Source organism: Gopherus flavomarginatus, chromosome 3, assembly GCF_025201925.1.
Source record: "Gopherus flavomarginatus isolate rGopFla2 chromosome 3, rGopFla2.mat.asm, whole genome shotgun sequence".
Lineage (NCBI taxonomy): Eukaryota > Metazoa > Chordata > Testudines > Testudinidae > Gopherus > Gopherus flavomarginatus.
In genome coordinates this window covers 187131992-187149616 of record NC_066619.1, presented here as the reverse complement: position 1 = coordinate 187149616, position 17625 = coordinate 187131992, and the positions used below count along the sequence as shown (strand labels likewise).

Here is a 17625-nt window from a genome sequence, read left to right as displayed (position 1 = left end):
ATAGCTCCTAATGCATACACTTAAGGGTGCCATAAAGAAGTTTTTTAAAGTAAATTTGAGAGGACAGGAACATGGGAGTAGGCAAAGACATATTGACAGGCATATAAGATTCCAGGGTTGCTTGTATTAGTTCATTCCACTACTTTTATTGCAATATGTCAGCTTTGAGATGTGACAGACACAGCCTCCCTTGAAACGTTATTCTGTTTGTTTCTAGTTAACCCAGTTGGAATGGTTCCCAACTTCCTGGGGACTTTTTCCTTTTGGGGCTAGACTACCTGGTGCAGCAATACACACTTCAGCAGTGTAATTTCTAAAGTGCACTAACGTGTTGCCTGCTAACTGGTCCTTGTAGACCCTGCTGGTGGTGAACTAAAAGTTCCCTAGTGTGCTTTAACATCATGCTGTTGCAAATAGTACACGTTAAAGTGCACTAAGGAACTTAGAGCCTACACCAGCAGGATCTACCTGGACCAGTAACTGAGCAACACATGGGTGCACTTTAGAAATCTCTCTCCCCAAAGGGTGGGTGTGTATTGTTGCACTGTGTGGACAAGCCCTTAAATGTAAATATCTCTCTTCCCCTCCCACCCCTTTTCAATGGAGCAGTGTTGCCTGGGTGAGTGAAGACCGGCTGCTTCTCACCTCATCTGTGGACTGCACAGTGAAGCTGTGGAGCCTAGAAGGGGAATATATAGGTAAATGAAGAACAGGGTGGAAGCAACCCACCATATTGTGAACTGGCTGCTAATGAGGATCTAACCACTGTCCTTCTGATCCCAGATAAAGTCTCGGTGACCCATAGTCATTGACAGGATTATGTTTGTGTTAAATCAACAGTCCCTTGTTCATTAAGTGGCTCAGCCTTTGACCACTAAGGCAGTGATTCTCAAACTTTTGTACTGATGACTCCTCTCACACAGCAAGTCTCTGGGTGCGACCCCCCCTTTATGAATTAAAAACACTTTAAAAAATATTTAACACCATTATAAATGCTGGAGGCAAAGTGCAGTTTGGAGTGGAAGCTGATAGCTCATGGACCCCCCCACGTAATAACCTCAAGACCCCCTGCACTAAGGGTTCAGTGGTTAGAAGAGCAGAGGGTTATGAAATCTCCCTCCCCTTTTGCCTGTAAGGGAGTCAAAGTCAGACATGTAATTTGCCACTGATGCAATTTAAAACAAGACACAGATTTTTACCATGTCCTCATCTTTTGCTGGTTTTTATTCTGTTAGGTACATTTGGTCAAAAAGATCTGTGGAACATCAAGGATAGAATGTCCTGGCAGAGAGGGCCTAATCCAGACAGCCACATTACTCCCGCTGCACCTGCTAGACAAGTGTCGGCAATAAAACCAAGCTGTGCCACTGAAAGTGAAGATGAGGCAAACAGTGCAGAGGTGGGAACGCATTTCATTATTTATATTGACTGACTTTGTTGCCCTGTTTGTTGCGGGGAAAAGATTCTATTTCTGTGAAGACTAATGCATACTACAGCAGGGATTTATTATTTGTAGTTACTGAATGATTGTGCTAAAGTGTTGAGATAGTGATGAGTATATCAGTAACGGAGCTTAAACACAGTAATGATCAGCAGAAAAGAGATTCCTTCCTTAAATACTGGTTTCTTCCTGCTCATAGAACAGACTGTGAAATGGTTGTGTGGTACTACACATTTCTATCTCATTGACACCATATCAAACTTGCTCCTCTTGTTGGGGTGGGGGCAGTGATTTTTCCTTTATAACAAACGCAGCCTGGACTCTGGGTCTTTCCTCTTTCATTTGTCATTACTAATATAGAGGTTCAAAAAGGCCAAGTTCTCCTCCCAGTGACACCTTTGTAACCCCATGAGCCTTCTATGGATTTTGACCCCAAGTTTTGTTGCATATCTGCAACTTTCTGGATGAAAAATATATGCATGAAATTGCACTGGCATTGATCCAGCTGCACTTACTGTCACATGTGAATAAGTAATTTTGTTGTTTAGCCTGAAAGTCAAGTGGCTTCTCCTTTGAGTCTGATAAAAGATGATGAAATTGCAGAAGAACTGAAACAAAGGCAGAAAGCAAAGTCCGAGCACAGGTACTCGCCTTCATTGATTTTGGGGGCATTTTAAAGGGTTTGTAGAAGATGACACCAAGGGTCATGCTAAATTGAAGTGTGTGTGGCTGGTGGGGGAGGCACTATCAATCGCCATATTTAAAACATGATCAGTTAGCATTCTGCCATCTGAGATCGCCATCTCTACATTGTCCATGTGGGTGTGGCCAGGTCCCCTCTTTCTCCCTTCTCCTCCCTATTCTCCCCATCCTTTTGTGTGGGGAGAATGTTCTACCTGTACAAAGTTACTAGTGGCTTATTTCCTTGGGAGAGCCTTCTGGTCTCTCAGATCCTTTCATCCCTCTCCGCTCCTCCGCAAAGAGGACCTGCCTCACTTTTTTTTTTTTCTTTCTCCCTTGAAGGAATCTACACCAATCCTTGAGTTTGAGAGATAAGATAGTGGCACTTCCTTTCCAGAGAACAGAACCTCCTTCCTCTGCAACATTCTGAGCCCTTGGTGGCCCAGAGGAGGAATTGAGTTTCTCAGAGTACACATGTGCTACTAGCAAACTGCCAGGGAAGCTCAATGGATGGGATTTGCAAACAGGATTTAGCCAAATTGTTACAGCAGCTAATTTCTAGGCAACTTGCTGACAAGTGTATGGGGAGCCTGGGGCTATGGATTCCAATGGATGGGAAGTTAGATTGGCAGGGAAGAATCACAAAGCCAGCATTGCTGAGCAGGGAGCCACCTAAGCACAAAGTACAGGCAGGGATGTGGCCTTTGCCCCACCTCTCACAGGGAGGCATTTCCTTCTGCTTGAGTTTCACAGCCATGAACTCTCTCCTAAGCCAGGTCAGTCCTTCCACTAGAAAAAGTGATGCCCCCCACTTCATACACCATAGCCCAGAGTAGCTAAAGCATGCCTCCACAAATGTGGGAGACCCTGGTTCAAATCCCCACTGTGTTTGAGGTGCAATAGGGACTTGAACCTAAGACTCGCAGATGTCCTAACCACTGGGTTAGGACACACTCTGATGTGGGTGTCTGCCACTCCTGTTGAAGTGCCATTATGTATGAAGAACTTAAATATTAACTGGGGCAGAGTGTGCGTGACTGTAGCCCAGTGATTAGGGCACTCACCTGGGGGTTGGAGAGCTGAGTTCAAGTGTGTGCTGCACATGAGGCAGGGTGGGGATTTAAACTTGGTTCTTCCCCCTCCTGGCTGAGTACTCTAATCACTGAGCTATTTGGATATAAGGGGGCACTACCTCCTCTGGATATGCTTTGTGCAGGGTCTGGTCCAGTAGATGTGCTGTAAGGTGGCCTCTGAGCATGTCTGTAGGATCAGGGCAAAGATTCATTTGGGGCTTGGTGGTGTCAGGACTGAGGCCACTGTGCTCTTGGCCACTGGCAGAAATTTTGTGGAGTTTGCCAATGGACACTTAGATTTGTAGGGAGTTAGTTAGGTAACAGCTGGGTGCGGAATTTGAAGATCTGATTATTTTTTTTTGGCATGGACCCCTTAATCCTCAGAGTCCCACCCAACAAGCATAACTCTGCCTATAAACAAACTTTCTATAGCTGCAGTTTTCCAAGTACACCAAAAGGGAAAGATCTCCTATAAGGTGGTTATGACTGGCTAACAAATGGTGTGGGGATGAGAACATATAATCCTGTCTAAAGAATCCATCTGTTTGTGCATTTACCAGAGTCACTAGAGGAGGCAAAACATGCAGGGCTGCTCTCAAGGGATGAGATGGACAGCTGTAAATAATTATAGCAGGCAGTACCATGAGAGTTGTTATGCAAGAAACCACTCAGATAGCATGGCAAGTGCTTAGATCGACTTGCTATCCAGGGAGCAGAGAGATGCTGCCAGCATCGTATGAAAGGTACTGAATGATTCTGCCCCAGCACAGAATTAAGCTGCATTCAAGAAAGACAAACAGGATAGCGCAGATTCAAATAGAGGAACAGGATTTCCCCCTGCAACTTCTTTTCAATTGCAGTTGTTATATAACTAGCTCAGCATCCACATTGTCACTATGAAGTACCAGTTACAGTAATTATTCACTGTATACATTGCTCACTTGCACTTGGGAATGCCCTCTTGACTGATGCATGAAAACAAAATAAACAATCCAGGATCTCCTGCCTCAGTTTCTGTCAGTGCCAGAAGCAGAGTGGAGGCTCGGCCTCTTACTTATACGCAGTGTCAGATGCAACTAGCCTAATGGAATTAGAGGAAGAACATAGTGCAGTGTGCGCTCTGGAAGTGCAGTATGGAATGGAACTGCTGTTTGGTCTAGTTTGAGGAAACTGAGATGAGGCCAAACATGTTTGAAATCAAATTTGAGAGAAGAGGTAGGTCCCCCTTTAAAAAGTCACCTTAATGTTTCCCTTCCTTTAAAAAGAATTGCACAAACATCATTTGTTTGCATGTCACTTTGTCTTTCAGAGCACATCATTCTCAACTCAAATGCATTAAACATGAAACCAGAGCGCTAACAACTTACCACTCTTTGCAGCTGTGTGAGTTAACGTGTTTGCCAGCCACCTTCCATAAACTAAATCCAAGGAGATGTAATGATCCAGACAACCTGGCATTCTAACATGACTTTTGAGAGTGTTGGAGGCAGATGCTACTTGCCTGCCAGTATGGCAACAGAAAAAGGCAAGTTCTTCACAAAGCATCACCCCTGGATCTGGCTCATTCTTCTAAAATGACAAATGTAATTATGGGAATCTTAGGCCTTTTGTGCAGTTACTCAACTCTTGTTACTCACCTTCTCTTGACTCCATGAGAATTATGGTCCAGTTATTGGGCTGCCTTTTTTTAGCTTTCCTTCCTTTTAGGGAAAGTGACTGAGGTGGTTTTGGTGAAGCAGCTGTGGTGTTAGCAGGGAACCTTGACTTCTTTTGCTTTATTTATGTCTAAAGCCATGCTAGAAGGCAAAGCTAAGCATTAGATGTGGTGGTGGTGGTTGTTCTGTAATTATTGACTAAAAGCAGGTGACCACCTGCTTTTTTACCTCTAGATCTGGGAGTTGCCTGGTGATGCTAGTGAGCATGAGCTATAGGTGGCAGAGTTAAACAGAATCCTACTGGAGTGGTTGGTCTCACTGCCTGGGAGGACACACACAAGTGTTTGGTCAAGTGTGCATTTGCTCCAAGGGCAGCCTTGAATGAGATACTGCAGGGTTCTACTTTATTGCTCTTCTTACACAGCATGTGAAGTCGCCAGGAGAGAGGTGAGGGTGCCATATATATAAAATTTTTAAACTCATAACTAAACCATGTACTCAACCTGTATTTAACTGGCTAAGATCTCCAATCCCCTCAAGTGGTGGACCTATCTGACCATGCAGGCCTAAGGTCTTAATGGAACCTCAGTATTTGGAGAGCCAGATGCACCTAACAGGAGCAAGTGTGCTTTCTCCCTTGGCAAGGACTATACCAGGGGTCCGCAACCTTTCAGAAGTGGTGTGCTGAGTCTTCATTTATTCACTCTAATTTAAGGTTGTGTGTGCCAGTAATATATTTGAACATTTTTAGAAGGTCTTTCTATAAGTCTGTAATATAACTAAACTATTGTTGTATGTAAAGTAAATAACACTTTTAAAATGTTTAAGAAGCTTCATTTAAAATTAAATTAAAATGCAGAGCCCCACAAACCAGTGGCCAGGACCTGGGCAGTGTGAGTGCCACTGAAAATCAGCTTGTGCTGCCTTCAGCACATGTACCATAGGTTGCCTACCCCTGGCCTATACCATGGCTATCCATAGCTTTGTGCAGAGATGGATTACTATTTGGTCAAACTTAACAGAACTTCTAAAAGATGGAAAATCTACATGTTTCTCAGAAAAGTAAATAGTCATGTATTCTCACCTACCAGTTTGTTAGAGCAGCAGTCTTCTGTGCACTGGTTCATTCTGCTTTTTAAAAATGTTCCCTGAATGTGGACACTCTTAATGTGAAGTTTTAAGATGTCTGTCAGATTCTCCCTGAAGACAGTACATGGCACTTTCAGACCTGCTCACACTGGGCATCTGCTGAGATGACAAATGCTGTAATCTCCTACTGTTTCCTCTGTAAAATGCCACCTGTTTTGAAAAGCACCATGGCTTTTATGCCATTCTGTACTTTTCTGTAGGAGAAGAAAGAGTCCAACATCTAGGAGCCAGCTTCAGCAGGTCCCTTACTATAGAATATCTATTGCGAAACCACTTTTTCCAAGCTTGCACAATATGTGGGATAGTAGGATGTAGTCTACCTCTTGTTTAATGGAATTTTGGAGAATTAACCAACGATGTCTAAAGAATTTTGATTTTTGCACAAGTTGTTGGTTTTTTTTAATTTGGCACTTGAATGTTGGTATTGGTTTAGTCCACACTTAAAATCTCAACAGGTCAACAATTAGTCATGAAACTTGCAACAAAAATCCTAGGTGTTGTGATGTACTATATTCAGCTAACTTACGCAGTCTACACAACATAATATGCTGTCCTTAGAGCACGTTATAGTATACCCTGCAAGTACAAAACTGCACTCTGACACAGCAAATATCCCAGCTATGTACGTACTAACTTTAAAGTAATGCTGTCTACATGTACAGCCCCATAAATAATGAAAGCTACTCTGAAAGACTAAGCATTATTACAATTGTTATTCTATACTAGGGCAGAAAGACATTCACTCCTAGTAATATGGTTTTCAGGCATGCTAAATTTCAGAATGAACAAATTCACTGTACAGGCTTGTAGAAATCAAGCATGCTGCAGAAAGACTTGTTCTGTAGCAGAACTGTGCCAATCGTTTGCTGACTGAACAAGAATTTTTTTGACCTGAAACAAAAAACGTATCAAAGTGAATGTTAGCAATGCCATTCACAAAGCAGAGTGCCACCGCTCCCCTCCCCTATCCCATGTGTTGAAGCAGCAATTTGAACTTGATTCATTGGAGCAGAAAAACACCCTGTCATGGTATAATCCCCACTCTGAACCTTAGCGTCCAAAAAGATGGGGTACCAGCATGAATTCCTCTAAGCTCAATTACCAGCTTAGTACCTGTAGCGCTGCCACCAACCAGGAATTCCAGTGCCTGGTACACTCTGGTTCCCCCAAACCCTTGCTCGGGAACCCCCAAGACCCAGTCCCTCTGGATCTCAACACAAGGAAAGTAAACCCTTTCCCCCACTGTTGCCTCTCCCAGGCTTCCCCTCCCTGGGTTACCCTGGAAGATCACTGTGATTCAAACTCCTTGAATCTTTAAACAGAGAGGACAATTCACCTTCCTCCCTCCTTCTCTTTCCCCCTCCCAGACTCTTCCTGAGAGAGAAAGTAATCCTGACAGAGAGATTAGCCTCTCTCTTCCCCCTTCCCTCCTTTCTCCCCACCAATTCCCTGGTGAATCCAGACCCAGTCCCCTGGGGTCTCACCAGAATAAAAAAACAATTAGGTTCTTAAACAAGAAAAGCTTTTAATTAAAGAAAAAAAAGTGAAAATTAATCTTTGTAAATTTAAGATGGAATAGGTACAGGGTCTTTCAGCTATAGACACTGAGAATACCCTCCCAGCCTAAGTATTCAAGTACAAGTTAAAATCCTTTCAGCAAAAATACAAATTTGAACTCCTTCCAGCCAAATGCACATTTGCAAATAAAGAAACAAACATAAGCCTAACTCGCTTTATCTACCTAGTACTCACCATTCTGAATCTATAAGAACCTGTATCAAGGAGATTGGAGAGAAACCTGGTTGCACATCTGGTCCCTCTGAGCCCCCAGAGCGAACAACCACCAAAACTAACAGCACAGCACAAAAACTTCTCTCTCTCAAGATTTGAAAGTATCCTGTCCTCTGATTGGTCCTCTGGTCAGGTGACAGCTAGGCTTACTGAACTTGTTAACCCTTTATAGTCAAAGAGATATAAAGTACTTCTGTGCTATTAACTTTTCTTATCTGTTTGACGCATCCATTTATACAAAATTAGAAGAGCTTCAACATGAGTGATGGAGAGACTCCCCATGAGCACCCTTTAGCCCAGCAATTAGGGCACTCACCAGTAATGTTCAAATTGTTGCATTAGGTAGTTTGGGGACTTAAACCAGGGTCACCCATATCCCAAGCATAGGCTCTAGCCACAGGGTTATAGGATATTTGGGGGGTATTGTACCACCACTTCATCCTCTATAGGTTTTAAGAATAGCAGTTAAATCACCCTCTAACTTGAGCCTGAGATTTGTTTTGGCCAAAACTATATTTTAACTTGAAACTGCATTTTTCAGTAAATGTCAGAAAATGGTTGCCTAGCTCTAGTAATGCAATGACAGTTGCATTTGCTAAACATTCATTAAACATTTAAGTATTTAAAAACTGAAGAAGAGTGGCAATAAGTCAGTGAGCTGATTGACAATCCTCAGAGCAGTTGCCAGTGCCTGCAGAACATAACCTTAGAATTTGCTAGCTTCTGTAATTCTGATGAGACAGTTAGCAGTTCTACACCAAGGGCATATCTACCCAGGGACAGCCCTCTCTCCCCCCCATATGTTCTAAAGACTATATTCCTTTAAGTGCCAGTTAACGTGCCACTGCTTTCTATGGCAAAGTCACTAGTGCTCAACAGGAGCGCTGCTAGCACAAGCGAATGTCACATTTAGTATGATGATTTGAGTGCAATATATAGAACAACAGGGGTAGATAACCTATGGCACGCATGCCAAACGCAGCACACAAGCTGATTTTCAGTGGCACTCATACTGCTGGGGTCCTGGCCACCAGTCCAGAGGGCTCTGCATTTTATTTAATTTTAAATGAAACTTCTTAAACATTTTAAAAAATGTATTTGCTTTACATACAATAGGTTAGTTATATATTATAGACTTTTATAGAAAGAGACCTAAAAACATTCAATGTATTACTGGCACACGAAATCTTAAATTAGAATGAATAAATGAAGACTTGGCACACCACTTCTGAAAGGCTGCTGACCCCTGTAGTAGAAAATAGAGGTGGACTGAGAGTCACTTCTGGTCTAAATACAGTATCTTAATTACTCTGCTGTACAGGTCAGCTCCTCAAAATGGCTTGCATTTTTTCAGCACATTTGAAACCTCCCATCAGGATGTAGCCACCGTAAGTGGTACTGTTAAACTTTCACCTGCACAAAATCTGAAATATAATCCTATTTTTGTTTCACTACATCTTTTTGACTTTGATGTATTATAAACACTCTTAAACTAAATCCTTCAATGTTCTAATCAGCATTAATGCTGGGAATAGCTACTCCCATTATGCAGGGGAGTTGCAGAAATGTTCACTATTTAAAAAAAACAGGAGTACTTGTGGCACCTTAGAGACTAACATTTATTTCAGCATGAGCTTTCGTGAGCTACAGCTCACTTCTTCGGATGCATAGACTGGAACACACAGGAGATATTTATACATACAGGGAACACGAAAAGTGGAAGTATGCATACCAACAGGAAGAGTCTGATCAATTGAGATGAGCTGTCATCAGCAGGAGGAAAAAAAACTTTTGAAGTGATAATTAAGATGACCCATAGAAGGTGTGAGGATAACTTAACATAGGGAAATAGATTCAATTAGTATAATGACCCAACCATTCCCAGTCTGTTTAGGCTTGAGTTAATTGTATCTAATTTGCATATTAGAGTTCAGCAGTCTCTTTGGAGTCTGTTTTTTGAAGTTTTTTTGTTGCAAAATTGCCACCTTCAAGTCTGTCACTGAGTGGTTAGAGAGGTTGAAGTGTTCTCCCACTGGTTTTTGAATGTTAAGATTCCTGATGTCAGATTTGCGTCCATGCCTCCAGCTTCCATCCAGGACACACCACACAATCCATTGCCTACAGCCAAGCTCTAAGGTCATGGCTACACTAGAGAGTTGCAGCGCTGGTGAGGGGGTTGCAGCGCTGCAACTTAGGATGTGGCCACACTTGCAAAGCACAGCCAGCGCTGCAACTCCCTGGTTGCAGCGCTGGCTGTACACCCGGTCGAGCCTCGGGTGTAGCGATTCCAGCGCTGGTGATCCAGCGCTGGTCAGCGAGTTTGGACCCCACCAGCGCTTTTATTGACCTCCGGGGTATAAGGAGGTATCCCAGAATTCCTGTCCACAACAAATCGGAAGAAAGGGAGAGCTCGGAGTTCAGCCAAACTGCGTATTTAAAAAACAAACAAACACAGCTCCTGTTTGCTGAGCGAGCGGAGGCCAGCAGGGGAATTACTTTGGAATGTTCACCACTGTTTGCTTGAAGAGAGAAACAGCATGATCACACGGCAGAGGGGGAGGGGGAAGTCCATGTTGAGCAGATGCTTATCTGGTCTGACGTCTATTTAGGAGTGCATAATTTGCATTTAGTGAATGAGAGAGGGGTGGGCGAAGGGGTCAGAACTTTTAAAATGATTGAAGGTAGGCACTGTGTGTCTTCCAGTCCTTAGAACTTGCAAGGCAGGGAGCTGAGAACAGTGTCAACTCCAAAAATCCATTCTCTCTGTCTCCTCCACGCTCCCTGTCACATTCCACCCCAACCTCCTCTTTTGAAAAGCACATTGCAGCCACTTGAATGCTGGGATAGCTGCCCACAATGCACCACTCCCAACAGCGCTGCAAATGTGGCCACACTGCAGCGCTGGCCCTACACAACTGTACGAACACAGCTGTAACTACCAGCGCTGCAGAACTGTAAGTGTAGCCATGGCCTAAGATACAACCGCATTTGCTCCAATCCCTCAGACAGACACAAGCACCTACAAGATTTCTATCAAGCATTCTTCAAAAGTTTTTTTTTCTCCTGCTGATGATAGCTCATCTCAATTGATTAGACTCTTCCTGTTGGTATGCATACTTCCACCTTTTCATGTTCTCTGTATGTATAAATATCTCCTGTGTGTTCCATTCTATGCATCCGAAGAACTGTAGCTCACGAAAGCTCATGCTGAAATAAATTAGTCTGTAAGGTGCCACAAGTATTCCTGTTTTTGCGGATACAGACTAACATGACTGCTACTCTGAAACCTCTTTAAAAAAAGTCTCGGGATTGATTATGGTTCAAGTAGCATGTTAATATATTTATTATAAATTATACACAACCTCAACAATCTGAGTTGCCATTCAAAAATAAACTGAAGTATTCGTCAATTTGCACATGATCGATCACTAAAAGATGTAATTTACATACATAGCAAACATTTTCCATACTTTAACACTGCTGTAAGTTTATTCAAGTTTCACACATTTCCCCTGCCTTCTGAAGATATGTTTAGAATTCATAAACAAAAATGACAAATATTGGATGTTGCATGACTTTTAATTACCTTGTCATGAACCACAGTTAGCTACAACTTTTCAGCACTTTTAGTATGGGTGGCTGGTTGTATTTAATTCAAACTTCATTTTCAAATTTAAAATGCATTCTTCAAATCACAACATTGCAGTGGTTTCTGCAATGCAATGGTAGATGTTTGAGACACCCAAAAGCAACTTTTTTTTTTTTAAAATGGTTATATCAGGTCAACAAAACTTAAGCAAGGAGAAAATATTCACGAGGCAGTGTATTTCAGATTAACAATCACATGCAACTATAAAGGAATTATGCTAGTTAATTTACTCATTTATGTAACTGTTGGACATTGTTGACCAGATCACCAGGATTCTTCCTAAAGTATTCACTGAAAAACATTCAATATTCTTTATCTACTAATTTACTTTACTATTTTTCTAAAGCATAAGGTTTATATATACACTCCAGCTGTCTTGTTGTCAAGCGAAAAGTATAATGAAAAATAACCTTTAATTGAAGTCTTGAATAGTCAACATTTCACTCCCTAGTAACAAGATTTTTTTTATTCCTATACTCTGTAACAAGTTTTCTATTTTCAGGGGGGTTTTGGTTGTGGGTTTTTTTTTTTTTTTTTTGGACCACTGTTTTGATGCATAGCTCTTTAGAAAGTTTAATGTACTAAGAGAGAGATACTAAAAATACAAGTAGCAAGATCTCTCTCTTTCTTGGTTAAGGGATATTAAGCAGTAGAACAGTGTAAGGAAACTTGCCAGGCACTATCACTGCCTGTAACTAACCAGGGACTTCAGTTTAAAGAGCTGTAAATCCAGTGCCTTTCAAGCAGGGAATTCTCTTAGCATCATTTGACTGAGTCCACTTGTTAAATGGGGAGGAGGGGACGAGGTAAAAAGTAAAGATAATTGTGAGTAGGGGTCTATGGCTCTGAAATAGGAAATGAAAGTTAAAGCCTAAATGCAGGCAAGATGGGCTACCTTAATATTGAAGGAGAAAAGTACACATAGGAAGGTGTCAATACATAACACACAATGCAAAGCCTATACACAATAAAGTAAAGCAGGTAAAAGTGAGAAGTTATGCTTAATTTCCTTCGAGATGGAAATCCAATTGAATAATAAATTGATCAGTGGTAGTTTTTGGAGCTAGAAGCCCTGCTGAAGGACAGAGGTCAGAGCTATCCTGGTTGCTGGGAATGAAATTACAATGTCCTGTAAGATCTGCTGCCTTCTCTGAAGCAGATCAACAGACTTGCTCCCACAACCCTAACCTATTTTAGACATTTACAGTTCAATGTTCATCTGTGAAGACAGTGGGGTAGGGTACTAATTGCAAAGTCCATAAAGCCAGGGTGACAGGAAAGAATTTTGTGAACATCAAAAGGGGAGGTTTTTTCTGATGAAACAGCAGGAGTGGGGGTTAGGTAAGACCATGTAGTTAGTCCAACTCAGGAAAAAAGGACCCTGCTCAGTGATTTCCATTCTATCGGGTGCTGGGGGGGGAGGAGAGGACATAGAAAATATGCAATATTTGAGTCTTGTTCAGAGTCAAATACTCAGATATTAAGTGCTCTAAGCAGTGAAAAGGAACTCTTAGGTGGAAGAAATACAGGGAAGTGTTGAACTTTTCAGCCTATCTTAAATAAATTGACTATAGGGGAAATCACAGGACCGTGGTTGAAAAAGTAACAGCTAAAGCCACAGGTTGATGGCTTGACTAGCAACTTCCTTTCACTCTTAGGTATCAAACCACCCCTCACTGCATATGTAAGTAAGTTTGTAACAGGCACTCCTGTTGTTGAGTTCTAACTGTCTCGATGATACATCTCAGCTTTACCTTTGTAGGCTGTGTAATGGTGACCTAAGTTACCTTCAGACAGACATGGTACAACTGCAGTATGCTACAGGACCCTTAAGTTTCCTGGTGTAAATTTTCAGGTATATACAGAAGCACAATGCTTTAACTATCAAACAGAGACTTCATGGAGATGGGGGGAAGAAAGGAAGGCCTCCTCTTTAATCCTATTCACCAACTTGCATTGGTGCCAGATTTCAATGACCAAGAGTCAAAGGGTTAATAACAGACAAAGGAAGACAGCAGTAGAATCAGTTTGTGTTTAATAAGAAGTGGGGGAAATGAATTTTAAAATTGTTTTCAGTCCATTTGTTTATAATTAAGATTCCTGTATACTGAATCAATGCACATGTTCTTACTGACGCAAATCTAGATTAAGAAAGCCAGCAAGATACAAAATTTTGAACTAAACAGTCACTTAGCTGTTTTCATGACTCCATCATAAACTATAAACCAAAGCTAGAGATTTCTTTGATCAACCCAATGAAGAGCCACACATTCTGCCTTCCACTATGTTCACTCTGTAGTTCTATTTACCAGTATGTTTATGTAAAATTTTATTTTTCACTATTTTAAGCTACTGAATGGAATTAAGCTAATAAACTTTAATCAAGACGGTTCTTGAAAGCAATTCTCTGCTCACTTTTAATACATTTGTTTCCACACCCATAAAACTTAAACTCCCACTGGATTTAGAAAGTCCATGCCATTCTAAAAGGCATTGCTGCATCTTCCTCTTCCCTTGCAGGAAAAAACTTAAGGGGTCTTCTAAAACAGCTCAGATGTGTGGACTACTATAAAATTATCATAGTTAAGATGCCAGCATTTAAGTTCTAGCCATCTCCTCCTTTTATTGCATAAACACAAACACAAGGCCGGGACAGTCTAAATACACTACTGCTAGTACTATGTATCCAAACAAGTGTATCATTCTAATGGTGTGTCACATTGCCTAAGATGATAGCTTTGTTGTTCTCAGGGTTGGCAGGTGTGCTTTATATATGTGATTCTGAAAAATCTGTGTGGTGTGTGTGTGTGTGTGTGTGTGTGTGTGTGTGTGTTTTTGTTTACTACTAGCAGTTCTATGAATCTCAAAGGAGACCTTTCAAAATTTGTCCTAAGGTAAGACTTCCTGCTACAATATCAAACTAGGACATCTTAATATCCACAATACACTTTTTTGAAGCTTTCAAAGTTGGAAACTACAGGTTTTAACCCAAGACTGTCAGAAGGGGGAACTTAACTCCTGGTAACTCAATTACTACTCATGGAATAAATCTAGAAGTTGTACCCATGTTGACAGGTTTTTGGATAATATCCTTACTTTCTGCAGACCGTTACCACCATAAACCTAGAAAAGACTGAGGGAGAGCACAGGTAAGTAAACAAGTGTTTGGAATACTCCTATATAACTTTGCAATACATATGAACCTTGTCAATTTAAGATAATTTTGTACAACCCTTCAAATATTTGTTGTCCTTACATTTATACTTAATATATATAGTGCCTCTTTCTTTTATGCTTTGTTTTAAAAACTTTTAAAGCCAATTTGGAAACCATGCAAACATTTCTACAGTATCTTTTTTGCTACTGTGTCTCAAAGCCTCTAACAGATCATTTTCCTCAATGAACCTCCTAGTTAATTTCATTATATTCAAAAGTTAACATTGTAGCTGATTGTGACATTATTGGCTTATTGGGTAACACCTGAGTGTATGTTTTATGAATACCTGTTCACTAGCAGTTTGGAATACTAGGCCATGCCATATACTAGTGGGATGTATGATGTAAGACTGAACTATGTAGTCATACATTTGTTAACTTAGGAACAGGAAGTACTGTAGCTATGGGTGTGTGGGGGGGGACTCTGAACATTAGGAAGCATGGAAAAACTACTTTACTTTAAATACTATTTCATAAGGATAGCTAAAATTTTAAATAAGGTCAATTTTTTCATCAGGGGAATTAAGATTTTGCAATTAAGGTCTGAATTTATGAAGTCAGAGAGAAAAATAGCAAATCTATTCCCCTTCAGTAAAATACATGCAAAGTTTCACTTTAAAGTGAGTCATTTTTTACCATGATTCATGATCCCAGATTGTTTTTGGTCACCATTAACATCTTTAATGCAGAAAACTTACATGTCTCTAAAAACAAAAGGCTAACTAGTTAGCCTCAGCCTGTTGTATTACATCAACATTTTTTTTATTGCTGTGATATATACAGCACTATCTTTATGTAATCTTGTTTTTTAGGGTGAAGATAGAACAGAAGACAAATATACTATAGTCTGTCAAGACCATATAAACTATTGAATCCTACGAAAGACATCTTTCCTCTGAAAGAACTGCAGTCATACTACACAGTCTGGGGTACAGTCTTCCCTGTGTCTGTTATTCATTAATATGCTGATGGAATGTGAGCACTTGCACTTAAGGAAAGGGCTGAAAAAGCCTGACATTTGTTTACATCTTTGCTTAGTCAATCCACAGCAGTAATAAGCTTAAAACAGAATAAAGACATGGAACAACTTACTTTTGGAATGCATGATTGAAAACAATGGGACTAGGTGGTAAAATGGTTTGATGTACTATTTGGAGCTGGGCTTTGATCCCAAGCTGGTAACATCTTATGGTCTCACCTCAGTCCTTAGTAGGGATTTTGTGAAAGTTTTTCTAGAAAAAGTGCTATCTATACTACCTGCACTTCCCTGAGTGCCAACTCTATACAACAACACTGCATAGTCACTGGCCTATCTAATCATGTCAATTTCGTGAATCCTTTCCCTAAGATTGATTCAAAACATATTACTCCTGTTTCAAATTTAAACTGGTTCCTAGGTTAGTGTAAAGAAGTGTAAGATTAGAATTTTTCCCCACTAGCCTGTTAGCTCAACAAGACAATGTGTGAAAGCAAGTTATATGACTGCCCATTGCAAGTCTTCCTTATTATGACTAGTGATGCCACTTTTCTTAAATTATAAAAATCTCCACCTGATATTGGACAAGGCTGTAGATTTTTACTACAATAAATTTACATATGATCAAGTCAAATATATATTTGAAATAAACCTTGGTTTCTCAACACTTCTGCATCTGCTTGCATTTGGCAGGAACGATTCAGCTCCTACACATTAAGCAGGCATTGAGTACACACTAACATCCCTCCTCATAAGGATCATTTGCCAATTATAGTGTAAATAGTCCCTTCTGCTTTCACTTCAATTTAATGTAAAGGATTTAAATCCACACTTTAGAATTAAATACTGCTTCATAAACAGGCTTTTAGCATATTAGGGTTTTGGGTTGTTTTAACTTTCTCCTGTAATGGTGTACAAGATGTGCTGCTTGAGAAAACATGTATTGGTTTTAATTGATAGGATATCTAGCCAATAAAACCAGACAACTGCAAATAAAATCCAATGTTTTTTTTGAAAGTGTAAGATAGAATTTGCAAGGACTAACTTTGCATACTACTGTAACTCAGTCTACCATGAGCACAAGTACATTTGGTGCAAGCGTAAGAGGAGGCCAACTAAGAATATTATTTTGAACAAATGACAAAGCCAATTTACTATTATTATTTTATAATTGTTTGTTGTTGATACTCAAACTAAGAAAATGCTCTTTTCTAAGGTTGTATGTTTTATATGAAAAATATAAAGACCGTACAGTTCTCAACAAGACAGACTAGTATGCTAGCTAGCCTCTATTTTAATATTTAAATAACAGTACAATAACTAGAAAAAAGGTCAGTGCTTCAAGTGGCAATATTTACACCACTTCAATTCCAATATTTTTTCCAAAATAAAGATGCAATTAAATCTATACTTCAGCATCAGTAGTGCAATACAGTGTCCTTTTCTGAATAAAGGAACTGAGGTTTATCCACAATAAAAGCTTTAAATAAGGTAGATTGTTGCTATTTATAATCAATCCTATGTTTGATATAAAATATATTGGGAAAGCTTAAACTGACTTACAATCTACATTCGGCTAAAGCTCCACATAAGCAGCATCAATGGAAATTAACATTGCAGGGCACTCAATATAAAACACGTTCAAAACTACTGCAAAGAACAAAGGACAGAAAGTTGGCTAAGAATAACTGAACATTTGTAGTGGTGCCAGACATAAAAGAAGAATGGACCCTGTAGTTACTTGCACTATTTTAATTAAGTGAAAGAAATACGTAAAAATTTAGTCCACTTCCATTTCTCCAGATGGTTTGGTCTGCTGAGAACTGTCCTTTGCTGGATCTGGTTTTGTTTCAGCACCACTCTGTCCAGTTACTGGTCCATTGTGTTCACCATTGGCTTTTGTCTGAGCTTCACTCGGGGGCTCCATCCTTGGCTTAGGCTTGTAAATAACAGGGTTACAGAAACTATCCAATTCCTAATTATATTAGAATTGA

General features: G+C 40.3%; 2 protein-coding genes across 18 annotated transcripts in view; one reads left to right on the top strand and one right to left on the bottom strand.

The window, feature by feature from the left end:
* Positions 1-17625, top strand: part of LOC127047713 (WD repeat-containing protein 64-like) — a 110553-nt gene that overhangs the window by 71175 nt on the left and 21753 nt on the right. For 8 of the 13 annotated variants that reach the window (XM_050946296.1, XM_050946295.1, XM_050946298.1 and 5 more), the window contains 4 exons: positions 610-698; positions 1236-1399; positions 1990-2084; positions 4505-5302. In XM_050946296.1, coding sequence (XP_050802253.1) covers positions 610-698; positions 1236-1399; positions 1990-2084; positions 4505-4658 — 502 coding nt within the window. In that variant the 3' untranslated portion in view covers positions 4659-5302. Of the gene's footprint in view, positions 1-609; positions 699-1235; positions 1400-1989; positions 2085-2464; positions 2568-3755; positions 3913-4504; positions 5303-17625 lie in introns of those variants that run through there. The other 5 variants (XM_050946301.1, XM_050946300.1, XM_050946297.1 and 2 more) reach the window with 4 other exon arrangements.
* Positions 16908-17625, bottom strand: part of HSPA4L (heat shock protein family A (Hsp70) member 4 like) — a 653707-nt gene continuing 652989 nt past the window's right edge. For all 5 annotated transcript variants that reach the window (XM_050946328.1, XM_050946329.1, XM_050946327.1 and 2 more), the window contains one exon: positions 16908-17606. In XM_050946328.1, the coding sequence (XP_050802285.1) occupies positions 17412-17606 (195 nt within the window). In that variant the 3' untranslated portion in view covers positions 16908-17411. The remainder of the gene's footprint in view (positions 17607-17625) is intronic.